This window comes from Oenanthe melanoleuca, chromosome 1A, assembly GCF_029582105.1.
Source record: "Oenanthe melanoleuca isolate GR-GAL-2019-014 chromosome 1A, OMel1.0, whole genome shotgun sequence".
Lineage (NCBI taxonomy): Eukaryota > Metazoa > Chordata > Aves > Passeriformes > Muscicapidae > Oenanthe > Oenanthe melanoleuca.
Genome location: NC_079334.1, coordinates 12,797,322 through 12,819,923, shown reverse-complemented (window position 1 = coordinate 12,819,923; position 22,602 = coordinate 12,797,322). Strand labels below are relative to the sequence as shown.

Sequence of the window (22,602 nt, the reverse complement as noted above, 5' to 3'; positions counted from 1 at the left end):
GCACTTGTGGGGAGTGATCGTGGGGTTTGCTCTTTATTTTTGAATGTATATAACATTGTATGTTCAATAACACCTGGACAGCTATCATCTCTGCCAGGAGTAACATTTTGGTTTTGAACAAATTCCCACACAGCATCACTAACCACAATACATCTTTTCCTTCTCTGCCTCACATGTAGAATTTACCTGGAAATTGTACTGCCCTGTGTCTCAGAGCAGTTTGAGGTGAGTCTGGATTTTGTGGCAGCTTTAGGGTCCAAAAACCTCTGGAGTCATGTTTATTTTCATTCTGGTCAGATCTCTAAAGCTACAGCCTGAAGGTAATTTTGGGTCATTAACAGGGATTCTTCGGAGAGCCTTGTGTTGCTGTTATTCCTGGCGTGAAGTGGAGGGGTAGGTCAGCAGTATGTGCCTGAGAAAACTGTTATGCAGTTGTGAAATTCTGCTTCTGGGAAATGCTTGGTTTAAGGGATGGCATCAATACTTGATGACAAATGAATTCTTCATTTGCTTTATCTGCCAAAGAATGCACTGATTGCTCAGCTGGAGAAAGGAATATTTAATTACAATCTCCTGGAACTTCTGTGCAACAGCATCATGAGCTGGGTTTTTTTAGGCAGTCTCTTTTTCTCCTGAACATATACACAGTTTAGGATATACTGAATATTAGACAAAGTTAGACAAAAGGAAGATAAATGTATTTCACAAATTAAAAAAGAAAATGTAATTTATACTTCATGCTTACATTGATGGAGTAGCTGAGCTTTAATCATCAAAGTAAAGTAAAAAAGGCAGTGGAATTTTCTTCTGAAATGACCCTCTTAAATGCTAAAGAATAGCACTATAATGTCAGTTTATTATCCTGGCTGATCAAATTATCACTGATTATAGGCAAAATTGAGGATTTTTTTTTTTAAATATCTGCTAGCGTAGAAACGTCAGAGCAGGTTCTCCAAGCAAAAAACTTGGGTCCAGCTTTTATAGGCCCCAATCAGCAAGTCAAAGTGACTTGATTGTATTTTTAGCACAGAAACTGCTGGATCTGGTGGCACACTTCCTGCCCAGCAGGGGCCAGGGCTTGGCCAGAGCCCAGACCTTGAATGGAAGGGTTTCTCCTAAAACATCCTACAGCCAAGTCTCTGTTCACGTCAGTTGAGAAAATTTCTTGAAATGCTACATTTCTGGCAGATAACTACACAAGATCATGTGGGAGTTTCTAAAGCAGTCAGTTTGGTGTTAAACAGCATAAGCATCTCAGTCATCTCTTTTTAGCTAAATAATACTGATGGTGTCAGTCACATATTGACCAGGGTCCATCTTGTAAGTCAGCTGTGGCTGAGGCACCTGCTGCTCAGGCCTAAGCACATCAGTGGGATTTCTCATACTATTAGAGCAGTTTTTCATATCGTCATGCAGTGTCCAGCTGTTGTGCTCTGGCGTGACTATGTTTGTACCTTGTGTTTTTGCACCGCATCCCTCATGTCAGTTTTGTTCACGTGCTGTCTCCCACAGGCTGCTGGCAGGCTGCTTTCCCTGCCTTGGGCCAGGTGCTCAGGATACCAGTTCAAGGCTCTGCAGCCTCCAAGCTGAGAGTGATTTCTCCAGTTCTGCAGCTCTGCTGAGCTGCTTATGTTTGTGCTCCTGAACACATTGCTGGCAAAATGCACTGACTTTGCCCAGTGCTCTGACTTCAGCTAACACCTCTGAGTTCACCTAAAATAAGTGGTAACAGAATGAAGCTCGTACCTGTGGAGAGACAAAAGAGGACTATTTAGTTCTCTCAAGCGCAGCAAAGATTAACTTTAAAATACCTATTTTTAAACACACTCAGTCACACACTCAGAGTGTGGATGCACGTGAATACCACTATGTATCTCTGTGTATGTGGTATATGTATGTATGTACGTATATGTATGTGTGTGTGTGTGTATGCCCGTACACACACACATATATGGTTTTCCTAATAGCGTTCTATATTTATTGACCAGTTATTTGGAAAAGTAAACTTTAAATTATTGAAGGTGTATATGTTGGGGTTAGAAGTCACATAGTTCTTAATTCTGTGCTTCATTTGTTTATCCAGTCTAGGGTTGTTAACTGTGTTAATAGTCACCTGAGAGGGGTACTTCAAGACCAGACCAGGGCAGGCAGTGATACTGTACCCATCGTTTGAAGCCCTAAAGAAAGAATTTCCAGTATTTCTAAGTGATGTATTTAAGATTTTCCTGGACCTTCCAGGACATCTACTCTCCATAGCTGATCATAGTAGATTATACAGCATATTTCAAACCTTTTTCTGTCACCTCCTAAGTGATAGGCACAGAACTGCTTGCACTGTCTGTGCCCATGGAAGCTCTCTTGCCATCTTTAGAGATAAGTGTAGCTTTTAATGTTGGTGCTGATGAATTGCTCCCCATGAAGAAAATAGAAAAGAGAAAAGTGCAAGAAGACGTATTTGAGTCAGCAATGAGGTAGAACAGCACTGATTATTGTGGTTGTGTGTCATAATGAGTTTATTAGTGCACTTGTGAAACATATTGTAGATTACCAATATTTACAATACTGATCTTTTGTTCATCTTTTGTTGCAGAGGTGACTTTTTTGCAAGGGCCTGTCTTTTTTCAACCTTGTATTGCCTGTCAAGAATTTTCATGTTGACTCTTGGAAACCTGCTGCAGAGTCTTCCCTGTTTACTAAACAGTCCTGTTGCCTTCTTCCTTTAGCAGGTAAGCACGTGTTTCTGCAGTACTAATTCCAGCTGGAAAATGTTTCCAGATTCAGACACCTGGAGAGTTTGTTTGAGGAGAGGGTTAACATTTCTCCAAAATTTCTGCAACAGGAAAATACCTGAATAATAGTTCAGTACTTTGAAGTCTTTAGCATCAGTACATGTCAGTCTGCATCCATCTAGCTTTAATGCAACTCAAAAAATGGTATGCATGAACTTTCAGTTGGGAATCTATTTACAGCTGAGTCAGGATTGTGAGCGAGCAATATAGAAAATTGTTTGAATTGTTGCTGTTTGAGAGAAGGCTCTAAATAACTCTGTGTGCTTGAGGAAAAAAGCCCTGAAGAGGGAGAGCCAGAGTGGGTGATGGAAAAGCTGGGGTGTTATCCACCACAGTGTCCTCAAGTTGAACAAGAGTGTTCAGCTACTGTTCACCAAGATCACAGTCAGTGTTGCAGAGACAGATTTAACTGCCCTGATAGGCTGTGCACTAAAGCATTGAGGGATTCTCAAATATATATATATATATATATATACATATGGGTGTTGCAGGAAGGGACACTGAACAGCTGGGCTGTAGGAATGTCTCACACAGCTGCAGCTTTTCTGCAGGGAGGCCTGACCAAACCTTTGATATTCATTGTTAGAATTGGATTTTGAGAGTCAAGGTTTTTAGAAAGAAAAACATTTAAAATTATTTCTTGAAATCGCTTTTGTTAAATGCTAGTCGTCAAAAGGAGAGTGTGTATGGTGGTGTGCAAGTGCATTTATATGAAAGGAAAGTAAATGTGCTTGCTCTTTGATGTTGTTCTGTTTTCCTTTTAACATTATCGTCACATGTAGGATCTCTTGTTTTTTTCAAAACAACTTAGAAATTTTCCCAGAAAACAAGTGTCAGTTTCCTTCTGCAAAGGAATTTTCTTTCTGAATGTATAGAGTTTATTTACTTTATCACTAAACTGCAGAATCTAACCTCTGCCATGGCTTTGGGTTTTTCCCTTTGCATTTTAAGGAATGAGGTCTTTTCTAAAGGGTTGGCTCTTGAAAACTTCTATTTTGATTTACTTGGTAGTAATGCATGCTTTCTTCCCAGTCTATATGGAGAAGGAATGGTGGGAATTCCTGTTCTATGCTACTTCATTGCAGTGGTAGCTGCATTTTCCTACAGTGTTACTTGTCTCACCCCAGGCTGCAGGAGTAAATGGTCCCCTGTAGCCAGAACCTTGCATGGCTCTAATCAGAGTCACAGTGTTGGGTTGGAAAGGACCTTGAGGATCACCTTGTTCCAATCCCCCTGCCATGGGCAGGAACACCTTCCACTAGAGCAGGTTGCTCCAAGCCATATCCAACCTGGCCTTAAACACTTCCAGGGATGTATGCAAGGCTGAAACCTACAGCAGAATTTATCTTATTCTGTAAACTGGGCACAGATGTTTCAAATGGAGAGAAAAATGAGCCCACTCATTTTTCCTCATGCTGCACTTTTTGTCCCTTAGGATTTCAAGGGTGCTGTTTAGATACTGCCACTCTGGAATTCCCCCCTTCCAGAGGGAATTCCCTTCCCTAACCTGAGTTAAGGATGTCAGTAGCAGAGGGGGTATTGTACAATGGGAACTTGATAGTCCCAAGTCATGAGGAGTATGGGCATTGCTTTTCTCTTCATAAGTGATTCATCTGGAAAAGGTGAGGGAAGAATTACTCAGGCAGGAAATCCCTGCTACCTCTGCCTGCATTATTTCAAGCATACCCAGGAAGTTTCTGCTCCTGAACTTTACAACCATCCATAAAGCAAATGCCCACATCTGCTCTTAGCTAAATTAACAGTCTAGCAACTAATCTGCTACCAAACATGAGTCAGTTGCAACTCCAGATAGAGTTCCTAGGAAGATTCAGCCACTGCCAGCTGAACTAAAAGCTGCTTTCATGGTTCACTGAAATATTTTAAATGTTCACTGTGTACAATCTGTCTTTGGTTTGTTCATTGTTAAACTTTTTATTCTTGGTATTCTAAATAACTCAGAGTAAACAGACACACATGTGTAAGCCCTCTGTTCTTAGTGCAGCATTTACAAACTATCCTATTATAAACTGTTTATAGAGTGCATGTAATCTGTAACATTACTGTGATGGACAGTCAGATCAGAGTTCCCACCATGTGAGAAGACATTATTAAATATTATACCTTGAGCAACTTGCCACCCTGTCAGGGTGTTGGCTGACTGGATATATCAATGTCTTATGAAAAATCACTGTCTTCCCGCTGCAAACCCAGTATTTTATAATCACTTGGGTTTTTTTCTTTGCAAAAATGCATTACTTGGCTGGCCATACAGTAAACTTCAAGCAATGCTTATGGTTTTATTGTATTAACATTTTATATTCCAACATATTTTTATAGTTATAAGTATTGATTGCTCTTCATTTGGTATGCTGTAATTTAAAGATCTTAGGAGTCTGGCTGTACTGTAACAGAGCCCATAGAAAACAGGTATTGAAGGCTTCAGGCTGCCATTAGTTTACATCTGCAGGCCATAGCCTTTGTAAATGTTTGTACATAGGCAATATATGTGCATAGGTTTGTACGTTACTCTCTGCATGTGTCTTGTGTTTTTTCATGGAAACGTCACAGTTTTTAAATCCAGCATATGCAGAAGCCATATCAGGGCCAGTCCGAAATGGCAAAGTGACACATTTGCTGTCCTCATGAGAAGACAGAAGTCAGTAGGAGACAATAAAGGAGGTTAGGAGGGTTTACTGTATCACAGCAAAGGAGCTCTCATTTTTATAGTAATTATGGGAAATTCCTGGCAAAATTGTAACTTTTCGTTTGCTCCCTTTTACGCCTTCTCCAAATACCAAGAGGAGAACGTGGCAGTATTTTCATTTATTGTTCAATTATTGTTCACTGCTGGAGGGTGTAACTCTGAGCTGAAATCTCCCTAAAAATTCATTTGATTTCCTATCCAGAAGATGTTCTTAGCCAGTCTTTCTGTTGAGGCTATCTCATGAAAACCTTTCTCTCAATGCCTTTGGTCAGCAGCAGATTCTCCTAGAAATACTAATTTAATATCTTCCAACTTGAAATACCAGCTGAGCCTGTACCAGTGATAACTCTCGAAGATTTCTTCATCCAGGGTCAGAGCATGTACTTGAGGAAATTAAACTTTCGTTAATTGGATGCCAGAATATTTACACTTGTATTATGATCAGTCAGGCAAAAGAAAGCTGGAGATGACATTCATATCATCTGATTTTAGGTATTTACACTTGAATACCATACCATATCTGAACTACTCATGTTAGAATATCTTTATAGCGGGTGGAGAGAACAGGCACATACACACCATAATTTTCCTGACCAGGTTGAAATACCCTTTAAGGGATGCAATGCATTGCACCCTGAATGTGCCCAGTTTTCTCCAGCAGTTACAGAATTAGATCTGAATTTTCCTGTGCATTTTCTAGTAGCTAGAGCTGAATGAGCTTAAAAAAAATGGAAGATCAAACTGGAATGACAGCATTTTATCTCAAGAGTGTCTTAAATGCACCTGCCAGTTCTGACCTCCCAGGCCACTGTACTGCTGTTGCTGTGGTCATGAGTATCTTGTCTCTCTTCATAGCTCTTATGGAGAATTTAATCAAAAAGAAGAAAGTGATTCAAATGCTGTTTCCAGTTTTCATCCCTTTACTTATTTGCCATCTCACAAATACAGGCAGTAGTATGGATGCAGGCATAAATATTCTATCTATAGATCTACCTATAATACTATGTGAAATAATTCTACCATATAACAGCTTGATTTTTACTTTTATTACATTGAATTTTGTGGTAAGTAAGGAAAGGTAAAAGTAGTACCTTTTGTTCCTGTTCCATTTTCTTCAGTTCACATCACTGAGGTCTGAATAATCCTCCAAAAGTTAAATGATGAGGATTACTGAAATAGGGCTTAAAAAAAATAAAAACCATTATATGGGCTTGAAAATTGATTGGGTTTTTTAAAATGTCTTTAGAACTTGTGTTCTTCATTTTAACTGAAATGCAAGTGAGTCCAGTTTATATTTTCATTAAACCTCTCAACTAGGTCTTAAAACATTTAAGAGTTTTGGATGCCTTTGGTTTTGAGTACAAACGTTTAGTCCCTCTCATAGGGAAGGAGAGTTATACATTGTTAATAATTCAGCCTTTAAAATTAAGGCTTCTGTACTGTTAATTGGTTTGTTGTTTCAGGGTTTTTTTTTAACACTACTGAGTACCAGGAACAAGTTGGAAAGCTTTTTGCCTTTTTAAAAAGAATGCTTGAAAACATTTGAACAAAGAAGATTTTTTTTCATTGAAAGCATTAGATAGGAAACAATACAGTACAGTAAGAAAACACTGAAACTTTCTATTTTATTCCAGCAGAATAAGCTGTGTTTACATTTCAACTGACACACTAAATTTTTGTGCAGAAAAATCAAGGACATCCAAATTCAGTCAAAAAAGCCTGGATTCAAATTACATTAATGCCAGTTGTAATCAAAAGTTCAATTCTGAATACTCTTTTTCTTCAGATCTGGAGTTCAGACCCGGATCCAAAAGCTTTCTCTTGGAACTAATCTCTGTAACAGATGACTAATAAAACCAATATAATGACATGCACATATATTCATGCACGTATCTCCTATTGAACATGTGGAAGATTAGGTGAGGGCCAGGATCATTTTAGCCTTATTTTATGAAAACTCCTCCAGTCTGCACCAATGTTTGTGCTGCATAGACAAACACTTCAGAAAGCAAGATTTTTTTTATTTTTAGCAAGAAGATAAAAGTTTTGGTTTAATTTCTTCCCCATGTTCATCAATCAAATTAAACAGATGACCTAAAGATTGATGCAAACAAATGGCATCCAAAGTCCCTTTGTCCCTTTTGTAATTACATGCAATTATGATTACAGTCCCACAGAAGGTATTTTTGCATTTTATTTTCTTTTCTTTCCATATGTTGGTGATTCACTCCTTAGAAGGGATTCGCCCCTTTTAGGAGAGAGGGAATTGACTGGTTTCATGACCTTTTATTTCTGTGACAAGAAATGTGTGAACTCACTTGGAAAAAATATGAACCAAGCCAAAACATTACCCAGGATAAAATTAATTCCAATTCTGACCATTCTGAGACTGACGGGGAACAAAAACAAACATTACTTCCCCTTTTTCTGTCTTTTGACTGATGCCTCTACAATTGGAAAGCACCAAAATATCACAGCAGGGGCTAAAGCTTTAAAGATGCAGCAAAATTGGAAGACTCACAGTGGTGCAACCGCTGTTCAGGTTTGTATGAAGAGTGTGGGTGGAGAAACCTCATGTTCCATATGTGAAGGGCAGAGCAAAAGTGCAAGGCAAGGAGGTTCTGCTTGTTTGCCAGGATCACAGAGTGTCCTGTGGGAAGCATCTCACACCAAGGAGGGGTGCAGATTTTTGCCCCCTCTAAAGAGGGAATGGTGTACTGGGCTGCTCCCTCAAGCTGCCTAGGGGAGGAGAGTAGCAGGGATTCCTGTTGTGTTTGTGCTGCCATCACTGCCCCTTCCGTGCCTGCTGGAAAACCCAGAGAGGAGCATCTTTTATTAAAAAACCCATACCTGACAAATAGCCATTGATTTATAAATCTTTGTGAGAGTTAAGCTGTTTTGCCCTGTGAGGAGCTCAGCAAAGAATTAAAATGTAGTTAGAAGCAATATCTTAGGAGGCATGTGTTCACAGACAGGCACGTTTTATTGGGGTTTTTTGTGTTTGACATGGCTGTTTTCAGGGCTCTGTCCCCACTCACCTGAGGTGACACAGCCCCAGCCCAGCCCAGCCACCCTTCCAGTTGACCTCAGGTGTCATTGTATTCCAGCCTCGCACGGATGGATCTGAAATGAAATTTTAGAAAAAGTAGGTTGACACAAATGCAAAGGCTGCAGTTCTTCCACAGGACCAGGCTTTGTCTATCCTCTCGTGATCCTCCCCTCAGTGTGAAGTTGGTGAAGTTTGGTGTAAACCTCTTTATAGAGACCAAAGTGTCTCAAAAGGTCTTGAGACAGAGATTTGAATGTGGAACTTACCACACTCCAGGCTTTGCCACTCGTTAAAGGTTTTCAGTCTATTTCCTTCCCAGTGATATTATCAAAATGGAGCATGCTCCACAGTAAGTAGTTCACACAGGTGCTGGCTGCAAGTCTGGGACTAGCTGGTCTATAGCTGTCTGTATGAAGGAGTTATGCTGGAAACATTGCTTTTTGTACCAGGATCCCAGCAGAACATGTGGGAGCCTTGCTCAAGTTGTCCTTCAGCTTTTTCTGTTTCAGAGTGTGGGAGCTCAGTCTGAGTGGTCTTTAAAACTGCTGGCCCTCGAGCAGCCAGCCTGGAAGGCCCTAGATGGCTCAGAGCTCCCAGTGCCATGAAGCCTAAAATGTTCCTGTTTCCAGCAGTTTTCTGAGAGGGACCCAAAAAATAAAAATAAAAATAAAAATTAAAAAAAAAAGCCTTTAGAGAGCTTGAACTGTTTTGCAGTGTAAAGTTACTGTAGCTCAAGTTTGGAGAACAGATAATTTGAAATTATGAAGTGGACCCTGGTGAACATAATAGCAGGACTCATCAGGAGAGAGAGATACAAGGGGCACACCATAACATAGATGAAGACACACAGATCTTCTGAATGATGCCTCTGTTCTTCCACTGCATCCCCCAGTATTTAAGCTGGTGTCTTGGTTTGAAAGACAGGTGTCTGCTAAAAAAGGCAGGAGCCTCTCTTTGAAAAGGAGAATGTAAACCCCCTCCCTCCGAATTATTATAATTTTGAAATTAAGGGACTCTCAGACAAAGATATGGGAAATAGGAATAATGGTTCTTTACTCGGAAAATTAAAATAGGAATACAGTATTACAAAGAACAAACCCAAAATACTGACAGACTCAGTACAACCTGAAACCACGTCAAGTCAGGGTGATGGTAGCTGCAGTTCTCCTGGAGTGACAGATGTGGTTCTCTTGAAGCAATGGTCCTGTAAAAGAGTGCAGTTTCCCTCTGAACATCCAGTGATGATGTGGAAAGGTCTAGTTTTCCTCTGGAATCCAGTGGAAAAAAGGCTGCTTTGGTGTTCCAAGACTCAGTTTTTATCTAGATAGGATAGGCTTGGCTCCTTCCCCTGGCTGGAGCATCTCACAATGGGATGATGTAGTTTTATCACTCATGCAGTTGGACTCAGTGGCCCATTAACAGATAATAAGGAGATAAGGATCATTGTCCCACCTGGTTTCAACAGATGGTGATAGAATACATAGAATACATACATACTTTTGGTCACATTAGCTATTGCAACCTAAGACAGCTGAAGAGGAAGGAGTACCTCACTTAGGTATCCAGTTGCTGCTACCTTGTGGGGAAAAAAAAGTGTTTCCTGTAAGGAAATGTAATGGAATGTGCTTTACCTCCTTGATAAAGAGGCATTCCTCCTAGGTGATATCCTAGATGTTGATATTGTGTTGTGTCCAATTGAAGACTGAGACTGGCTAATGAGCTGCTGTGACAGTGAAAAGTTCTTCCAAACCTTGCTGTGGAGTCTAAAAAATTCCATCACTCTGCCCTTTGAGATAAGTTATTTCCCAGAGCATCCTGAGAAAACACTCAGAATGTGATACATGCTTGAGAGGCCATAGTACTGGACCTGCTGACCTGGTGAAACGAAGATTTAAAGGTACAAGTGTAAAATAATTTGTGCAATTAAGGCTCTTTATACTCTGGCTGTTTCTACTGCCTAATATCTCAGTCTGCAGGGACTGTCTCAGCATGAGAAAGTGTGAAGGATGGCAAAAAGTCCCCATATTAAAGTTCCTAAGAAAGTTCCATTAGGCTGAGTGCTGCAGAGTCCAAGTGCACAGATAGATGTTGCAATTTCGGATTGTCTTTTAAATCTCTTGCAGTTTTTCCACTCAGAAAGGTGTCCTTGTGAGGCAAAGGGAGAACGATGAATTTTCTGAAAGAATCCATTTGTATTGAATACCAGGCTTTTGTTGATTCTCGCAGGACTACAGGATTTGTTTCAGAGAGCTATAGCACGGTGCAAATGACAGCAGTGTGATACTACCAGAGTCAAAGATTCCCCAAGTTTGCAGAGCTGGCACTTGCTCCGATCTGAAGCAACCTCCCTGACTTAGGCACTGGAGGGGACAGTAATCTCGAGGCACAGTTCATGTTTCTAGCCATGCTCAGAGAGAGCATTACACAAGCAATATCATGGCTTTGAGAGAAAGACAGGATATTACTTGTAACTAACAGCTGCCCACCGGTGCAGTTCATTAGAAACTCAGTGAGTTGCTGAAGTGGGTTGGTTCTTTAACTTGGTGACCTTCCAAGGCAATCAGAGCCTTCTTGGAAGACCTTGAATCAGAAATGTTTGGTATAAGAAGAATAGCACTGTGCAGCACACACTTCTCCTCTCTCAGAGTTCACAGATTTGGAAGGCACAGTGCCATATATAACTGTAGAAGACAGTACTGAGATACTGTAGCTGCTGCATCAAGGTCATGGTGTTCTGGGAGCCAATTAAAATTATACAAGATGGCAATTTAGGAAGGAATTGACATAGAGCTCAGGAAGGAAAAAAATCATGTGTATTACTCAATTAGCTCAATTACTTTGTAAGATTAATTTTCCCCTGTAATAAGAGCACAAAGTATTTTAAGTGTTTGATTTACTTATTGATCAGTACTCTTATGATCTTATTTTCTAAATCAAAATGTAGGGTTTGACTTCCATTTAAAAGCAATGCTGTGAGCTTGTCTTGGAGTATACACTGGTTACAATGGGTTGTTAATTCACTGAGTGGGCAGCAGTAGTATCTGAAACAGGTACATTTGGCACTCAGAACCCCATATCCTTTCCTGGGTGAGTGGAAGGTGGTAAGGCCACAGGTCATATAATCCAGAGCATTGGTACTCACTTTCTCCAGCAGAACCATTGCATTTTTTCAGACCACTATTCTGTCTTTAATTCCCAGAACCTTGACAGAGATAACTAGGAGCAATACTACAAGCCAGGAGAGTAGATTTATCATGGAAAGCTTGATGTTTTGGATGGGGGTGTAAAAGGCATATGCCTGTCCTAATTTTCTCCTAGTGTCTTTATCCTGAAGAGCAAGACAAAAAGGATTTAGCTGTCTACTCTATTTTAAGAACTGCTTGTATTGCTATGCTCTGTAAAACCAAAAACTGCTGACAAAGGGGGTGGGATTTCATGGATGATTTCAGCAGGTATTGCTTAATTCACGATCTCTGTTAGATTATGCTGAGGCCTGGGGTCTATATCTGAGTTCAGGGCCCTGTTTTGCTGGCTGAAAAACAGAGTGAACCCCCGAAGTAAAAAGGGTAAAGAAGAGCTCAGAGTCCAAACAGGCAAACTGAAACCTTGATTCCCTGAGAGCCAACTGAAGAGTGGTTTGCAAGTATTCTGTTAGTACCAACTATTTTCCTTTCCCTTTATATTTAAAAACTGCGTGAGGAAGAATTAACTAGCCAAGAAAGACAAAAACCAAAGAGGGAGTACAAAAGCAAAGGGTGAAGGAGAAGCAGGAAGGGAGCAAGGTGGGGAGGCTGAGAAGCTCAGTGTAACAAGTAATAAATATCATCCATCAGCAGACTGTGAAAAGAAACTACAGTTGGATGGTTGCTGCAGTCTGGATGGTTCTTTGCTCAGATGCAGGCCTCTCTGCTGAGAAAATCTCTTAGGCACACTCATGCTGCTCTGCCTCACACTGAAAAACTTGTGGAAGGGAAGGTCCAGGAAATGAGCCCTCATTGTCTGCAGGCTGCTGTGGGGTGGAGGGCCATGTTTGGTGGAAGCCAGTGTGTCTCTGGGGCAGGCAGTGGAACTGCAGGAGCCGTGGGTTGCCTGAAGGTCGGGTCTGAAGCTTTGCAGGATGGACTGTTAACTGCAGAAGGGGTGACAAGGGCGGAACATCCCTTTCTAGCCCTGGTCAAAGGGCTCTTCTTGGTTGTTACCTTGTGAATGCTTAGGAAGAAGATATTGTCATGAGCGCATTTCTTTGTCACAACCTAATAGATAAATGCCGTGTATGAATCCTACACCGAGGTGAAGGGGCAGAAAGCCCAACTCTGTCCAGAGGGAGGCAGCTGTGGTCATTCAAGCATGGTTGGTCATGGGATGCAGAAGTACAGGAGGTGTTCCAAAGGTTGGGAAGATGTATAAGTAAGGTCAAGTCCTCTGTTACAAATCAGTGCTTGTCTGTGGTGAGGGCAGAAATAAGATAAAGGACCAGCAAAACCAAGGGTTTAGCTAGGACTAACCTTAATAAACAAAAAGCCATCCTTAAGAATGGTTTTATTTTCAGAGGTTGCAGAGAATCAGTGGGATAGAGGAGTAAAAAAGGATGTAAATAGACCCTGTTTGGTTTCATACTTCCTTTACACTCTTTATTCTTTGTTTTCTGATGATAAAGGAACTTTCTGTAGATACTGGAGCAAAGGAATTGATGAGTCATAAGGTTTACAACTTCATTTCCTCCTGGCTCTTTTTATTTTTTCCTGATGGTTGCATCTCCTTCCTCTCTGTCTTGCCCCTTGTCTGCTGGCATGGCAGGATGTGCTGTGCCTTTAAGAAGGCTGTGCTGCTCTGTGAGAAGACTAATTCCTGAGCTTTGGCATGTGTCAAGGCATGCCCTAAGTTTTGTGGTGTAGCTTATGAAAAAGTAAAATGCATTTTTCTAGGGAGATTTTGAACTCCTTTCTGCCACAGAGATATTTTACCATTCTCTTCTTTGATTGCGAAGTGTACACCACTCAACGTCACTATAGGAAGTTCTGCTCTTTTCTCCAAAAGAGATAGGGAGATAAAGTGAAGTAGTGGGCTGCTTTTTTCTTTTCCAATTAGATTTTTTTTTATTGAGTTGTTTTGTTTCATAGCAAAGCTCTGAATGGTGAGTAAAGCTGAGATGGCAAATTCTCTTACTGTTTATATTCTCCCACTGGTGCTGACACCACTGCCGTGCTCACCTGTCATTGCAGTAGCAGAGTGGTGTAGTCTAAAACATGTTGACCTAAAGCAGTCACAGCTTTATTATGAATTTCATGTATTGTGAATTTCTTAATGCTGCCCCATTGTGAACATTGCTTTTTGCTTCTTTTCCCATCTCGTCATGGTCAAAAAGAAACTTGTAAGTAGACAGGACAATTAACCTGTGAAAATTAAACATAACATTGGGTGAAAAAATGTATGGCTCTTTCTTTTTCCTTTTTTTCTTCCTTTTTTTTTTTTTTTTTTCCCCAGGAAATCTCATTGTTTTTTGAAACCAATGTATGCTTGGGGAGGACTGCCTAGATTTTTTTCTAATATTTTCTAGGCACCACGATGCAGTCTTTAAACCACAGGTCCCAGCAAGAATGTTGCAGACACAACTGACATATCAGGAGTTAAAGTAACCTTGTTATTTTAAAAGCAGTGTTTGATACGAGGTCCTGGATCTGTATGTTAACATGGTTTTCTAGTGAGAGCATAAATCCTCTTCAACTTTCAGCCTGTATTTATCTACCTATATATTGTTTTAGGCCTTGAGATAGAAGTTAAGTCCAGGTAAGCAGAAATTCCCCTGTGACTCTGGCGGCTCTGGGACTTGCTGTGCAGTCGCTCACAGGGTGTGGGCCCCACAGATCAAAGAATTCTTTCTAGTAGAGACAGGCCTGTTTTTACAAGGAGAAATTTTGGAGGGGAAGAGAAGGACTAGGGCTGGCAGTGCCTCCTCACTGAGGTGTTGTGTGGCTCTGATTAAACTACTTAACCTTTGAGCTGCAGGTTTTGTGTGAGCTAAGTAGTGGTATTATACAGTGTGTGGCATGCTGGGTTTAAATTAATTAACCTACCAGTACTTTACAGTCTCAGCTCTGGGATTGTGCTGACTACAGTTGTTCTGTTTAAGAAGCTTTTAGTGCTTCTTACTGAGCCTTTGGGAGGTCTCCTCCCAGCCCCCAGTCCTCCCCTCCCTCCCAGCAAGTCTGACAGTGCTCTCATCCCTCTCCATGGCCAGTGGTGAGCAGTCTGTGCTGCTGAGCTGCTCTGGAAGCAGCTTCCATGGACAACTCTTCACCAGGGGCTGCCGAAGCATAGCCACAGCACAAGCCCCTCTAAGGTCTGTCTCCTGCATTGCCCTCTGGCCACCCAGGCCCCAGAAGTCTGCAGCTACCTATTCCCTACAGCATCCACTTGTTCCTCTCCTGGAATGGGAAACAGAGATCCAGGATCTCTTGATGTCTCTGCCACTTGCCTTTGGAGTGGCCTGGGCAAGTCACACCACCTCTCTCTTCTTCACTTGTAATGCTGAAGTGCAGATTTTATCTTCTCCCTGCAAACCCAAGAGCTGCTTAGGTCAAGTTAATGAATGACATGAAGTCAGGCATGTCCGTGGACTCACAGCATGGCACAAATATGAAGTATCATTACTCTGCAATTAGGAGTAGATGTAGCCCTTGTGGAAAATTATTTCTTTTATCATAAATCAACATTTGGTCAGGTGTAATCACAGAAAGGAGAAATTAGTGTAGAGAAAGTCTGTCTGCTGTTACAAATTTTTCAGGAGATTGGAATGCTGGCTCACCTGTGTTTTTGGTGCATGCGTTGACTCTGAGTCTAGTACTGGTTACTGGGATTGATGGGGTGGCATATAAATAGAATGACTTCTCCAGGTGTAGTATTTCACCATACAGATGGAATCAAAGAATTAAAAAAATCAAGGATTTAATCCAGTATAATAAAATTTTGCAAAACCTATCAAATTCACAGAAAGCGAGAAGCAGAAAAGCAACTGAGCTAGGTGGAAAATGAAATTAGAGGGAATTATATTGCCACTTATCTAACTAGTTGTTAGATACAAACATATTATCTGAGCCCTTAGCAGAAGCTTAGGCCGAGTTGTGTTCTGCTGCTCTCCCCAGCCATATTGTCCACAGAAATGGAGTGCTCTTCATCCTATTTGGATAAAGCAGTGCTCTGCTGGAGCTGTGTTTGCTCCCTCATTTGTATGCTGTAGAAGACATTTCATCCCTTAAAACATGGATATATATATATATATACATATATATATATACACACACACACACATATACACACATATACGTAGCTGTATCTGTTTTCCTTTTGCTGCCATATACATAATGGATTGTTGTTTGTTTGAAGGATTTAAACATCTGGAAGAGACTGGGGATAGTAATGTCTCTGTCCATAGGTTAAATGTGGGGCTGCAGGTCCCTTCCAAAGGGAAATGTTATATGCCATCTATTGTGATATTTGTTTGTATACTTGACAATTTTGGTGTGGGAAGAGCAATTAATACAATGCTAATTCAAGCAACTGGGTAAAACCACTATGTCTAAAACTGGCACAAGGTAAAAATAGATTTATTTCTCTAGGTAGTTCTGCAATTGGTTCCCATGGAACCAACAACCAAATACAAATTTTGGAAGTAAATATTTATATGGAATAATCTTATCTGACCTCAGTTGAATTGTGAGATGAATTGTTATTTTACTAAAACATGTCAGCATATGATGCACATAGGGTAGAGCTCTCTGTGACAAATTGAGTTTTCCTGTAATGTAAGCTTTGTCATGTTATTTGGACACCAACAAATCTGGTTATAGCCTGAATCTAGACAACAGGCTATCAGAGATGAAAGGAGAAAGTAGAAAACAGAAAGAAAAAAAGAAAGGATAAGTTCTTCTATTGCAGCCCCTTTGCAGTGAGTGCAAGGTTACTCTGCGAGGAGCCTTTGTGGCTTTTACCAGACTATTTGCAGATCAGTGCTGTAGCAACAGAAGAGCAGTTCTTACATTCTGGCTCAGTCTGTTGCAAACTATCCCAGAAGATTAACCAGGCAGTCCTGGATTTAAAAGAGAACTGCAAGTGAGTGACAGAGAACTAAGCAGGGGTGGAGTCTTGTAGCAGCATATCCTTCAGCTCCACTGCTGCAGTCAGAGAGAGAAAGATTTTTCCTTTGAAGATAAGACATCTGGGGCTTTTGTGGAAACTTGGTATGTCCCAAGTTGTGCAGGTGTTGCTGCAATTTAAAAATAAAAAACGAATAAAACGAATAAAAGGCAGAGAAAGGCAAAGCATCTGGCTTTTCTGTGCACCACCAAAAATTCCTCCAAATGCTAAACCCCAGACCATCAGTTTTCATTCTGCAGTTATATTGCTTGCTAATCCTTTGTATGAGGCTTTGAGCCAGAGCAGCCACTGAGGGTGTGGATATGGATGTTTGAGGGAGAGTGTTCAGTGTCGTAAGGTGGCAGGGTGCAGGCGATTATGAAACTTCTCAGTAAAGCCTCAGTGCGTCAGTATTGGTTACTTGGGTCTGGTTGTTTTGCCTTTTTTTTTTTTCCCCCTGCCCGTTGCCTTCCAGTTTCATTTCCATTTATGAGTGCAGAAAGAGGGGGGAGAGGTTGGGAAATGCTGCAAGACCCCTCCAGGCTGCTGGAGGAGCCAAGCAGTTCCCATGACAGGTGGAGCCCTGCAGTGCTGAGCGAGATTCCTGGGACGTGGTGCCTGGGGCCACGGGGAAGGGAAGCCTTCACACTTGGGGCAGCTGTGTTTACAAGGGGCCCCTTCAGTGTGCTGTAGCAGCAGCCAGAAGTTCGACTTATTTTTGAAAGGACTGGAGAAATTATTAACCACAGTTGATGACGTCAGAGTTGATCTGATTAAAGGTTTGTTTTCTTGCTGGCAGAGGTGTGCTCCGTAGAGACTGGTTCTCTCTTCTTTTTTTTTTAAGTTTCTTTTTTGAACAGCAAACGGAGGGAACTGCTCGCACTGCTGCCGCTGCTCCAGCTGCGTGTGTATGTGTGTAAACAGGATGGTGTATCTGTAGCTGCCACACGCAAACACACATTTGACCATGAGGACTCTTCGCAGGTTGAAGTTCATGAGTTCGCCCAGCCTCAGTGATCTGGGCAAGAGAGAGCAGGCAGCCTTGGATGAGCGGGGGACCCAGCAGCGCCGGGCCTGCTCCAACGCTACCTGGAACAGGTAAGGTCACACAGCGTGCTGGCTCCTGGCAGTGCCCCCCTGCTCCGTGGGTTGCAGGCTGGGCTGCCTGGCTCCTGCCTCGGCAGGCTCACAGGCTGCCTTGATACACGCACTGGAGCTCTCACTCAGATAAACACAGGAGTGCCTTTTTTACCCTTGCTCTTAGTCTTTCTCTGAAGGCTGATAGCAAAGAGATGTCTCTGCCTTCCCTTCAGCCTTTGTGACAAACTACTTGTTTCACAGGGTCCAGCTACAAATATATCTTTGTGTCTGTCTCGATATTCTCATTCAAAGTTTATTTGGCTTAGGTTATTTTCTTTTAAATTACATGTGCACAGATATTAAATACATACTATTATCTGTGTATCTATGTTGTTGCTGGTAGTTGATGTAGTTATGATAAAGTCTACTAAGTTTACTCATGTTAGTACAAATAGAAGTGTGCATGAGTGTATGTACACATGCAAGCACCTGCACTTTGGACGGGGAAAATAAGTCCTGGTTACTTTCTTTATTGTGTTTATACATTTCAATTCTATGGCTGTTTTACAAAGGAAACCTGTGCAAACATTATGTTGTGAATGTATCAATTAGCTCAGCTATTCAGAAAACATCTTAACATCCATTTTGGTGACAATCTTAAAAGATGAAACTAAGTATCTAAACTGTTAGGAATTAAATCTTAGGTCATTTTTGAAAATGAAATGTCATTTCCTGGATCACAGCTTGGAAAGTGTCATCTGTAGTATTTTATAATTATATGGTGGTACAACTGTACTGTAAACTGTACCATGGAAGAAAAATACCAGTGAACTACAGACACACTGGTAAAATTCTGAGAAAAATAAAAATATAAAATACCATATCTTCTGTCCTTCTCACCACTTGATTTGAGGTTTCACTTCTGAGTTAAGAATTAGTTGTTGAATATCAACAGTGCACTAAACTCTGAAACTGTGCTGATAACAAAAGAGACTGAATTTCTTCTCAAATATCATTCTATTTGTATGACCTTGAGTTGTACCTGATGTGTGGATGGATGGTGATAGTAGTTCAAGGATAGACTGGGCCGTCTTGAGTTGTGCCAGTTGGGACTTAATTTGGCCAGTAGCCCTAAGGAAAGCAGCAGGGAGTAAGAGACTTCTGGGTGGGAATCAAGGTGACAGAATAGAATCCCCAGATCCTTTTTGTGATGGTGTGCTGACAGCTTTTGTTGGCAGGGGTTAACTTTTCCAGGTCTTGCATGTGGGGAGGGAGCTGTGGAGGCAGATGCAAATGGAGAGCAGATCAGGCACCCGACTTGCTGGGAGGCAGAGCGTTCCAGCTTGAGGCTGATGTCATTCAAACTAGAGGATTTTCCTAGTTAAGATGAAGCAAGAGTTTGTTACTTTTAATTCGGACAGGACAGATACAGCTCTGGCCAGAAGTGCTTGCCTGTCAATGAGTGGGACCTCTGCATTTTTCATCCAAACAATTAACACAGCTGTCCCAATTCCTGTTCCTTGAATAGGTGTCCATGAGTCATCTTATCACTGCTTTGCATTAACTCAGGCCTAACTGTGCTTTCCACCTCTGCTTTGCCTTTCCCCTGTGTATGTATTGCCAGGCTGTCCTTTTTGGTGGCATGTTCCCCTGAAGTACCTGAGAGCACTAGTGGGGTTTTTGTGTGGGTGCAATTCAAGTGGGCATTGCGTGCCTGCATTAACATCTTCTCAGAGCTATGGCAGGTATTGCAGATATGAGCTGGTTGCACTGCATAGGCAAAGGGAAGGCCTTTATTTCTTATTTAACAGTGCAAGGCTTTCCTCTGAGTGAAAGAGTGAGTGGGAGTAATTCTTCTTTCAGGCTCAGAAAGACTTGTATCATCTGTTGCTTTTAAGGAATTCAGATATTCTACTGTAAAACTGGGTCTTTATCCTGAGGAAGGTCAGGTCTTAAATGGTACTGAGTTGGATGGATTAAGAAATTATCCACTGTTGCTTCTGTCTATCACCATTGCATGCCCATCTTGACATGTATAGCATGGTGTAGTATTGAGGGAATCTGTTCTCCGGGAGAGACTGTAATGTTCCTGGACATAAAAAGTTTGGCTCACCCGGAATCTGGTCTGGGTTTTTAAAATTTTTGGCTGTGGAATTTCTTTTATTTTTCTGCTGCAAAATTGAAACCACACAACATAGGACACTTTGCAAACTTTGGTTAACAGGAATATTTTTCCTTCCAAATGAAATGATTGCTTGTTTTGTTTCATTCTGTGTAAGTGTAAGGGCTGGGTGATCAAGGAAGTCAAGATGCACCAGCAGAGCTCTCCTCTCTCACCAGGCCTGGCTGCTCTATATTTAAATGTCTGTTGTTTTCTTGCCTAATGTTAGCAGCTGTGCCTGGGTGTGGCATGTGTGTATCTGCTTTTCAAAGAAGCTTTGAATCAAGCTCATGAGAGCTGAAGCGGGGAGAGTTGAAGTGCAGCATGCAGCAGGCTCGGCCCTGCACAAAGTGTCTGAAAGGCAGATCTTTGGGGCAGAGCAAGCTGCTGGCCATGCCAGGGACTGAAAAGATGAGATGCTGCTAGTGGGGTCTTTCACAGGACAGCAGCTACGTCACTGCAAGTGTTTTTGGAGGAGGGGGTGGGTGCATAGCTGCCCTTCTGCACTTGTTCTGTGCATGGCCACCATGGTCCAGTGATGTCCCCTCAGCCCCCTTCACACCAGTCTCAGCTCAGACTGTTCATACCGAGAATTCTTTCTGCATTTTGACACCAGGGGAGGACAACCTGAAGGAGCCTAACTCAGCTTACTGGGGGAGCATCCCTCTGCTAGCAAGGAAGGTCACTTCCTCCCTGATGACTTCCCTTCACGTCTGAACTAAAATGCAGTGAAATTTTGCAGCGCTATTACATCAAAGGGAAATTGGTGCCAAGCTGCTGTCTGCTATTATGCAAATGAGACTTCATATCATGGCTTTTTCAGAGCTTTCCCATGAACCCCAGATCTGTGCAGCAAAACACGATGCAGTTCTAGCAACCAACAAGAACACAGTGGAACAATACACTTCATTTCACCTCACAGAATTTGCATTGGATTAAAATAGTTTAGATTTTTTCACTAGCACTGTCTTTAGTTCTTGTTCTCCTCCCCCCCAACCTCCATTTCTGCTTCAGGCAAAAAATGAGGGCTGAATGCTGACTAGACCAATTGGACTGAGAAACCCAGGGGTTTTAATCTTGAGCTCACACACCAGGGTGCCCACTCAGGCCAAATAAAATCCATGGCAGGGTTTTCATTCTGAAAGATCTAGCACAGACTGCCTAATCAGGAGCTGATACTGTCTGAGTTGTGCTCTGGGAAAGCCTCTAGTCAAAAGATCTTAGATCCTCTTTGATGTAAGAAAATATGGAACATTCACAGAGGCATGAAGGAGTAGGAGATAGCAAAGAAAAGGTGGAGAAAACAGGTAAGTTGCTTGTGACCTTAGTGAGATCAGCAGTAAATCTGAGGAGACATACCAAATCTCAAAGGATTTTATGGTCTGAGCTAATTTTTCCGGGGTTGTAAAAAGCACAATAGTTTGTTGTAAAATAACTTTTACAGCCATGAAAAACATATTTCATCTCCTATTTTAAGATGTGTTTTTTCAGATCACAGGAAGGCTTTCCCTGTGGAGAAAATATTCCAGACCAGCATATTTTCCTCTTTCTTCTGTTATTCAGTTTTTATTTAGAAATATTTTTTTACATTTCTGCATGTCTGAGGATCACCCTTTTTTTCCTGGTCCTTTATTTGAAGCCCTCTGTGGAATGTTTGGTGCTCTGTGTGCATGCGGGGCAGACAGAATCTCACTGTGGGGTGGGAGGGAGAACAGGGCTGGTGAAGGAGACTTCCCACAGGCTCAGCCACCACTGCTCTCCATGGAGCATTGTCCAGCTGTGACTACAGTAACAAAAGGTGATGATGATGGTAGGGAATTGCTGCTCCCCAGAGCCCTCCAGAAAAACTTACACTTCCTTGAATGCAGGAGACCAGTCTTTGTTCTATAGTCCGTGGAGATACTAACTCTTAGTTACACCTCCAGGTAATCCCCTCACCTCTCTGTCTCAATTTCTTGGTCTGTAAGAGCAGTGATTATAGTTGGTGAAGTGAGTGAACTAATGCCTCCCAAACTCTTTGAAGAGGGAGCTTTCCAGACCAGCTTATTTTCACTTGTATGACCAAATGCTTAATTGCAGCCTATCCCTCTTTCCAGGTTGCCTTACCTTGGGTAGAAATTCCAGGAACATTAAGGGAACTAGCATACATAAGCTTATTTTGGAAGGGTCAAGGCCTCATGGAAAGCTGGTGGAGTTGCAGCTGGACTGAAGCTGTGTTGAAAATGGGCTCTTCCCAATTCGATTAAGCTAAATCAGAAAAATTATGTTTTACTCTGGACCAAGGGTATCTTCCAGAAGGTTTTGAAGTATATTAGGTTAATTATTGTTAATTATCTGATCATGTAACTGTGCAGAGGAAAATTGCCCTAACTAATTTTGTCTCCTTTGAAATGAAAATGTCTTTAACTGCCTGGTAGATAGTCAGAGGGTGTGATTAGTCACACAGCATTGTTTTTTCTCCTGGACTTCACCTGGAGCTCTGAGCAGGGGGGAATTTGCAAACACTACATAAAAGTCATAGTGATATTTGCACCTGTGTTGTTTGCACACAAACGCAGTGACTACTTTAAAAAACTGAAATTATCTGTGTGATGTTTATGGAATGTCAACGTTTTCCTGCTGCTTTGCCAGAAAAATTTCTCTGCCAGAAATTGTCAGTAGCCAATAATAGATGGATGCTATGCAA

At 41.5% G+C, this 22,602-nt stretch overlaps 1 protein-coding gene across 9 annotated transcripts in view; it reads left to right on the top strand.

Moving 5' to 3' along the window:
* Positions 1 to 22,602, top strand: part of PRR5 (proline rich 5) — an 86,261-nt gene that overhangs the window by 20,360 nt on the left and 43,299 nt on the right. For 3 of the 9 annotated variants that reach the window (XM_056511752.1, XM_056511744.1, XM_056511756.1), the window contains 2 exons: positions 2,591 to 2,726; positions 17,660 to 17,773. In XM_056511752.1, coding sequence (XP_056367727.1) covers positions 17,670 to 17,773 — 104 coding nt within the window. In that variant the 5' untranslated portion in view covers positions 2,591 to 2,726; positions 17,660 to 17,669. Of the gene's footprint in view, positions 1 to 2,590; positions 2,727 to 17,221; positions 17,774 to 22,602 lie in introns of those variants that run through there. The other 6 variants (XM_056511759.1, XM_056511736.1, XM_056511766.1 and 3 more) reach the window with 6 other exon arrangements.